The sequence below is a fragment of the Triticum urartu genome, chromosome 2, assembly GCF_003073215.2.
Source record: "Triticum urartu cultivar G1812 chromosome 2, Tu2.1, whole genome shotgun sequence".
Lineage (NCBI taxonomy): Eukaryota > Viridiplantae > Streptophyta > Magnoliopsida > Poales > Poaceae > Triticum > Triticum urartu.
Window position 1 is genome coordinate 582,535,995 of NC_053023.1, and position 8,506 is coordinate 582,544,500.

At 40.7% G+C, this 8,506-nt stretch overlaps 1 protein-coding gene across 1 annotated transcript; it reads right to left on the reverse strand.

Moving 5' to 3' along the window:
* Window positions 1-2,096: 2,096 nt before the first annotated feature.
* On the reverse strand, window positions 2,097-7,997 carry LOC125538930 (homeobox protein Hox-B3-like). The gene is made up of 7 exons (XM_048702243.1): window positions 7,635-7,997; window positions 6,977-7,076; window positions 6,805-6,870; window positions 4,403-4,517; window positions 3,436-3,518; window positions 3,280-3,341; window positions 2,097-2,500 (listed from the first exon to the last, which is right to left on the reverse strand). Exons 1-7 carry the CDS (start codon window positions 7,847-7,849, stop codon window positions 2,392-2,394), a joined length of 750 nt encoding a protein of 249 aa, XP_048558200.1. The 5' UTR covers window positions 7,850-7,997; the 3' UTR covers window positions 2,097-2,391.
* Between the last annotated feature and the right edge of the window lie 509 nt (window positions 7,998-8,506).

Genomic DNA, 8,506 nt, shown 5'->3' on the forward strand with positions numbered 1-8,506 from the left:
AGCTCTATGATTATGGCAGTGACACCTTTCAACCCCTCGCCGCAAACACCTTCTGATTTTCTACAAGAATATGATGCCTAAACTTGAAACAAATAGGCCCTAAGAAAAGATGGTACGAGCCTATTTGGGACTCCTCTGATCCTTGAAATTCAGCTCCGCTTCAGAAAACACAAGCCAAACGAGGTAGCTCCACAATATGCCGCTCCACAAAAAAACTAGAACTTGGGGCACAGCTCAGTTTTTTATGAAGCTCTTCAGGGGGTGCTCCAAAAAACTCTAGAAGCTGGAGTTGGGTGGAAATTACCCACCACTGCCACCAGTAAGTGAATACCCTTTCGTTTCTCCCCCCTCGACCAATCAAATAGATCCTTTTCACCAAATTTATCATTTTTGAAGCTAGAGCTAGATGGAAGCTAAACATTCTTTTTGATAGTGCTACAACTTCTGAATGAAACTGCTCCAAAGTGAATTTAGTGGAGCGAAACTAATTTTGGTGAAGCGGAGCAATCCCAAACAGGCCCAATCTCGACACTTTTGAGAGGCCTTCTGTTGAGTTTGGAAGTTGAATGACTTTTATATGTGCTAAATTATTCTCCTTTTGAATACATTTTTTTTTACAAGAGAGGAACTTTTATTGATCACGTATAGCGAGTAAACTATGCTAGCTATCTTCATGGGGGAATAACGAAATAGCAGGCAGTGCGTTGTCGCGAGTGACCCAAAGAACCAAGGGTATGGCTCGCCACGTTCATGTGTCCTAGCTAGACTAACATTCCTTTCTTGAGCCAGAATCCATCTGATCGCACGAACACGATAAACATACCTCAACCGATCCACCTTCTTGGGTTGCACCATCTGTAGCATAGTCCATTTCTACAATCAATGGCAAATCTAATCAATGGAGTGCAAGTCGAAGCCCTTCATCCATGGTTGTCATCCCAGCCTCGTGGGAATCACAACAATGGAAGATCACTCGTGTTGCAGCAAAGATACCGCTCCTAGATGATCACCCAAAATCATTCTAGCCTTCATCATCGTCTTTCTTCACAAAAAAGCTCCATCAATGTTCAATTTTGGCATGGGGCATGTCTGGAGGTTCCCACCGTGGCCTATATGAGATTTCATGTCGGCTCTTTGGTCTAGTTCCAGAAAGGCAAATCACATGCTTACCCCATAGTCAGGTATGTTGATGGGTATTGCTCAATCGCTAGGAGCGATGTGATATTGCTTGATAGGAACCTTCGCAAGTCTCCGACCAAGTCCTGGGGTTTACGATGCATGACCTCCTCTGCACGTCCGTCAATTTGTCCAGCAAGCAATGTTGGCGGTTGAAATGTTATTTTACTTTACCTTTAGAGCAAAAAAAGAAAGAATTAGTGAAAGATTACGTAGTTGACTAAATTTAGCCTTGAGTTCAAGCATGGCAGTTTTGGCTCTAGGGAGCACTTGCTTCGGCGGTGAACAATAAATTCAAAAGATATAACAAACAAATTGAAAAACTGTTTTTTTTTTGCACATTCACGTTAGTGTCAAAGCGTGCATGATAATTTTTATATGAAACCAAACAGTAATTTTCTCAACGAAAAAACAAAGCTAAGTAGTCAAGAAAGGCCAAATATTTGTCAGCCAATTTGCATTTTTTGCACACATAGAAATGCTTTGGCATTCCACCTAAATGTTTACAGATAACATTTAGACGAGAATATGTACATATTTAATTTTTCGCTTTATTTTACATTTACAAAAAAAAATTGCGAGCGGAAGCAAATGCTCCCCAGAGCCGAATTGATTGTCCACTTGAGCTTGAGTTCAGAAGAACAGATATGGTCTGTTAATCATTTTTCGCTAAATTGTGCCCTTTCTAACATTCCTTTGAGCAAGTAACTGGCCAAGAAAGCATATAAAGCTCTAGCAATTTCTTTGCGAGGACCAATATGGTCTTTTAATCACTCGGTACATATTTCATTCCTCTCAGGTACCACAACCAAGGCGTAGCAAATTAGACATCAACCAAAAGAGAGCTCAACTTCCTACTGCGATGTAACGAAGGCAAGTATACCACTTAAATTTAAGGAAAGACTGCACAGAACTCAAACTAAGGCCAACTCACATATTCCATCACATTCACATTAGGCTATTACACTACAAAGAATGCCAGAGTTAAACTCACAACTGCAGTAAAAGCAACCCCTGGTAAGCCCTGTACATGTTCCAACCCCCTAATTTGAGTAACAGTTGGAAGATCAACATCTGCAGATACATATATGATATGAGGAAGGATCTAAAACGAACAAACTAGGGCCAAGGCTGGCATTTTTCTTAGGAGTATTATTTTTGCTGCCTATCTAAGGGGCTCTTCAGACTATGGAAAACACATTCCATTCACTATCACTACTGCATAGGTACAGTTGGCCTGGGGAGTATGGAGTTGACAAGCTCCTCGTTTATCTTCACGGGTAGTGGTGGCATCTGCTTCATGATCTCTGGGGCATCATTCATCCTGCAAGCATGTCGCGTGCAAATTATAACTCAGCTCGATTCCTCTATGAATGAAACTCAGCCATCATGCTTTTTCTTGAAAGGAAAAAGGAATGATGATTTGAATCTTAGAATCCTTAACAATTTGGAGACAAAAAACTTTACGCAAATTAAAGGTCGATTAGATATGATGAAGCATTGGCATCTTGACGGGTACGAGCATCCGGTCACTTTTTACAATGAAAAAAAAAGACGAGCTCCTAAACTGGATTTGATTAAGCGGACGGATATTGGTTTTCTTGAATTTCTCATGCCGCAAGAAACTGACCTTATAGGCCTATAAGTTTCTTGTAGCAATAGTAGTAACACTGACTAGCAGATGTTTCGCCAAAAAAAGTAAAATTGGCTAGCAGATGAATCCACACAAGACATTCATCTACTGTGAACACACATATATGATGTGCTAATGTCGGAAGAAATGATAGTCCTAAAGACAAAATTTATCCTTTCCTTGTGTAATAGAAATTACTCTCTGCCTACTGATAAAAGTGTCTAAAAAGGATACTGATCAATACAGTAATAAATAACAAAAAAAGGCTTGAACTGATGTCATGGATTCATCATTTTCAAAATTTAAGAATATACGGGGAAAAAAACAAGGGAATGAAAGCATACTCTTTTAACACTTTGAGTATGTTACCGGATCAATACTTAATAACAAAAGCCTTAAACTGATGTCATCATCATTTCGAAAATTTAAGAATATAAAATACAGTATAAGGCAAGGAAAGGAAATCATACTCTTTCAACACCCTGAGTATGTTATCTCGAGTTTGGCACAGCAGAGAGATGTTATCCTGTATCTGGAGATGAAAGAATTCAAGTAAGAAAAACAGTCTTCATTTGCAAGTGTGCATAAATCATCACCAAAATAGTCTTGAAGTTTTAAAATGATACCTGCATGGTGCCAAGGTTTGTTGAAATTTGACTTAAAACCTGGGCGTTAGTTTCAAGGAGTTCTCCTGTTGGACCTCCAATTGCTACAGAAAGGAAATAAAAATGAGGAAATGAGCAACTTGGAGTCTAGGCCATCAATGACAATAGTCATGATATTTAAAAACTGGGAGATAAATCACTCTTGAACATAAAAAAACATTATTCAGAAGGATAATGTGAGCAATAAGCATGTATGACTATTCTCAAAATAGTTTTTGACTTAACATTTCGAAATGCACAGAGATGCCAAGACCCATGTGACTATAGACTACATGTCACCTAGTTCACATGCACAAAAAGTTGTGTTTGCTAGTGTCCTTAACCAGGTTATTGCCCTGACACCCACTATCAAGAAGAAATAAACAAAGCAAGCTGCAGTGGAACTGAATCTAGAAACACAACTCCAGTACTTCACCAAATAATTCTAATTCCAGGCATCCAAGCCATACAAGAATCATTTGAGAGCGATAACCGCACAATTCTCACCGGCATATGAAGGATCACATTTTTGTTCAATGGATGGATCTGTATCTAAGATATGAGAAATATGTGACCAAGATTATAACAACTGATCAAATTCTCCGACACAGGATATTAGATACCAAAGGCATAGGGAACTGCATTTCTATTGAACTGAGCTGGTTCCAAAACTGAATCAAAGTGGTGTTAATTGTATAGTATAACCAAGATGCGTGTATCATAATGATTTTCTTAAGAATATAAACATGTCAGTTGATCGCTAATATGATGTTGGAATCAACGATATGAAAACATTTATTGCATATCAGCAGAACCAGTCCTGCATCATATAAGCAGGTTATTTCTTTCACTTCATGCAACACATACAGTCCTACATTGCAGCAAATAAAAACAAGGACCAAACTAGATAGTCAACTGAAATAATTCAGCGAACATCAATATGAGTTACCTTTGGATGAAATTTCGTCATCATCAATGGGAAGTGCTGGAAGGGAGTATGGCGGAACACTCGGCCTTCCAGCTATATGAACAGGTGGTTTCGATGAAGAATCTGCAACCTTCTCCTGCAGCAGTGAGCGGCTGTCAGATACAAGTTTATTCAAATCTAAATGAGGCGCATTAGCTACATAATCGTGTACAGCTGCCATGTGTGAGCTTGGGTAAGGGCCTTGCGACCTGGTTGAGGTGAATGGGGCACCAGCAGAAGGGCAGTGGAGAATGAAAAGACTAAGGCCCTGTTTGTTTGCGCTTCTGCTTCTGCTTTTGCAGCTTTTCCACTTTGGCAAAATAGCCAAAAAAAACTCCTAAATAGGTGCTTTTTGCTTCGGCTTTTGGCTTATACCATCATATAACAATATTGATTCATAAGCCAAAAGCCGAAGCAAAAAGCCCCTATTTAGGAGCTTTTGTGGCTTTTTGCCAAAGTGGAAAAGCTTTTGCTTATTGCTTGCTTTGTGACAGGATAACTGTGTTGTACTTATATAGCTGGCCACAAAACAAGATCTAATGTATACCAAAGATACAATCCATCTATCCAAACATAAAAATGCACTTAACTGACCAGCATACCTTATGTCTAAGTTCCTAACATGAAAGTATGAATCTTTTTTAACTGAAAACTGTAGGGGAGACCCCAACAGTAAATAATATTAAGAAAAGAAAGTATGAATCTAATTCATCCACTTGTGTAACTATGGTGCCAGCAATGCCGCAGTCCTCAGCAGGACCTAGGAATGGCTACTGCTCTGATGCAGTCCCCCTGACAGACTTGGGTGGGCAGCCACACCGCCATGAAATAATGGAGCAGAAAGATTAGTACTACTCCCCCCGTCCAAATATATAAGTCCCCCTCGAATTTTGAGCCTAAGTTTGACTAACAAAATATGAGTTATAGGCTATAAAAGTTAGGCTCGAATTCATAGTCAAAATTAGGGTCACATTCAAGGGGGGCTTATATACATGGACAGAGGGAGTGTAAAACAATATTTAGAACTTATTTTGATGAGCTACTGCCCTTAAAGGAAGTCAAAAAACATATTATGGGATGTTTGGGTTGAAAATCAATAGAGCAAAGGCCAGCCTATATTTGTACAAAACAAAACAAGTTCCATAAAAATATGATGTATCTTCAAGCATGAGTTTGTGGTCTAAGACCATCTCCAGTGTTGCAGGAAAGCGATTTGAAGCGAGTAATGAGTTGGTTTCATAGTTTCATACAATGGAGCAGGCATTTCAAAGCAGGAAAGCTTGAAGTCGAACCAACTTGTTGGTTAGATCCCAAGACAATAAATAATGAAAAATACTAGTGAGAACTTGCGTCGACCAGTTGGCTAGCTAGAGCAGGCTGAAATGCTCACAGCCCGCCGACCCGTGCTCAAGGCTCAGCCTCCGCTGGGTTGGTGTTCACCTTTCTTCTTAAAAAATGCACCAATGGCTAGTGTTGGTTGGTCGAGTTTCTTTACAAAACAATACTAGTACTCCCTGTCACCTGTCAGCGCTGCTGCTATCCTGTATGCTGCTATTCGCTTGCCTTTCCCATCAACATTGCTGCCACTGCTATTCTCTTGCCATTGTTGGTGACAGCGGAAGATAGGTTTACGAATTAAAACATTATGAACCTTAATTGAAGGAAGGAATAGTATGTATGGCCACCGGTGGCTAGCATCGAGATTTCATTTTTGGGCTAGCAGAGCGATTTGCCATCGCTTGCGGTGGATTTGGATGGTGTCCCGTTAAGTTTGGATGAGGAGAGAAGGAACCAGAGGGGGAAGAAAACATGCCTAGATTCCGTTTTGTTACCGTTTTCTTTAGTTCTGAAGGTAACTCCCAAACATTGATGTTATGCACTGGACGGAAAAATCTCAATGATTCCAATTGTAACCCTTTCTACTTCGAACCAACGCAACATTGGAGATGGTCTAACAAGCTAAATACTGGACACTAAGTTTCATTCAAGTTCAGAAAAATGTTCTGCCTCATACTCTGTTAATACGTGAAAGGAGCATAGATCCTTGCGTTTATAAAATGGATATTTCAATGTAACCACATGAAGTTCACATATGCATCTGCAGTGCATAGTCATCGATGAAAGTTTTAGCAGAAAAATTCCAACGCATAATCGAATATCAAAGAAATACTAGTAGAATAATATGCTCGAGTTTTAGAGCAGATTTCTTGATTTCTTCCTTTGGGAAACAAACCTACAAAAAGTTAGTCGATCTGGAGGAACCACTCAAACTTGCCAAACTATGTGCAACCAAATGCTGGCATTTCCCAACTTGTTACAGCATTGATTTCTTTAGTTGCATTATACCAGTCATAAAAATTGAGGAAAAAGGGAAATTGGCAAACCTTTTTGTCCTTGCTTTTCTTTGATGAGCTGTGGTCCTCTTTCTTTCTTTTACCACTCTCCTTTTTCTGCAGGTTGAATGCATAGCATCAGATCATTGCTGAAACCCAGTAAGAGACTGGGTACCATGATAACAGAAATGCAAAAGGTGCATTCCAAGTCTATATTACTCACACTCATCCATCTACACCGCAAAGCCACATCTCGAACTGTTTTCTCTGGCAACTTCATGGCTATTTTTGCATACCGAATAACAGGCGCATCAGATGCATACCTGAGAGCAAATATCAAGGAACATCAATGGAGCTGTGAGGCGCAAAAACTATGGTGCACAAAGTTAGCGAATTCATAGAGCCCTCAAATTGTTGTTAAAACAGTGAGTACTACTTTTTATGCCCAACTGCAATCTTGATTCTGCTGTCATTTTGATGACAACAAGGCGACTAGGTGCCTTGTGCATAGGTGCTTTACCGCATTATATGGGTACCGAATAATTGGCATAATATACCGTGTTGCAGAATAAAGCATATCTATATGGACAGAGAAGAAAGGGTGGATAATATATATTCTGAGAACATTATTCACATGTCCAAATAGCACTAACATTTCAAGAAGAAGCATATTCACATGTCAACCTGAGGGGGCAAGATTGATTAATCTGAACCCAGAAGGAGGCGGTAGCAACTTGTAATCTCCACTACATGCTAATGAACCTACTTAATTCTCAAAGTTATCGACGAATTATAGCCACAGACGTCCGAAGTAAGAACTCAAACCCTCCACCTCGTCCAAATTGACGAAATCCCAAAACCCGCGTAGCCCAGCAACTCACTTGACGAGCAGCTCGTCGAGGATGGCCTGCTCCTCCGGCGTCCACTCCCGGGACAGGCCCGGGTCGTGCCGGAGCGCCGCCGCCGTGCCGCCGGAGCTAGGGTTTGCTCCCCCTCCCCCGCCCCCACCTCCTCCTCCTCCGCCGCCGCCGCCGCTAGAGTGGGACCCGTTCTGGGCGGCGGCGCTGGCGGGCGGCGGGTGCCCGTTGGCGCCCATGCCTCCCAATTGGCGCGAATATTTTGGCTCCCTGGGGGAAGCTGGAGCTGCTGCTTCTGAGCGAGTGTTGGGGGAGCTCCTGTCTCTCCTCTTCCCGCTACGAGTGGATGTGGGGAATAAAGAAGTTTTTTCCCTTTTAGTTTGGGGATCTTCTCGATCCATTTGGGGGTTATATGTTGGAGCCGTTCGCACTGTGCGACCGTAGGCAGCGTTTTCTTTTCAAAACTGCCCTTCTTTGCGGAAAACCGGCGACTTTTGGGGCGTAAAACCAGTGCTTGCTAGTAACATGTACCGGATAAAATGTGTACTGATACTAGGCATGGTATTAATTGCATACTGATATTAGGTAGGATATTAATTGCATACTGATATTAGGATGAATATTAATGATATATTAATTATGATGCTCCGTTGTTTACGCTGATGTTAATATTTGGTAGTACTAAATATGTTGAGTGTTCATCATTTGAGCAGTTTAGGTCGTTAGATTTTTTTTTAGGGATTGAATTGACATAGTTTGATGGTTGAGATTAGTTGGTTCTTTTTGAGTCCTTTTGTTTTGGTATATACTAGATATATAGATTTGTGTGGTTTCAGAACTATCCTAGGGATGTGTTTGATTAGTCAGTAAAATGTAACATGTTTGTGTTGGTAATA

Excerpts from the sequence above, each read along its gene's own strand:
- LOC125538930 (XM_048702243.1), bottom strand. The coding sequence starts at position 7,849 with ATGGGCGCCAACGGGCACCCGCCGCCCGCCAGCGCCGCCGCCCAGAAC. Across the intron at positions 3,519-4,402 it reads TGACGAAATTTCATCCAAAG|CAATTGGAGGTCCAACAGGA; the intron begins GTAACTCATATT and ends TCCTTTCTGTAG. Across the intron at positions 3,342-3,435 it reads CAAACCTTGGCACCATGCAG|ATACAGGATAACATCTCTCT; the intron begins GTATCATTTTAA and ends TTTCATCTCCAG.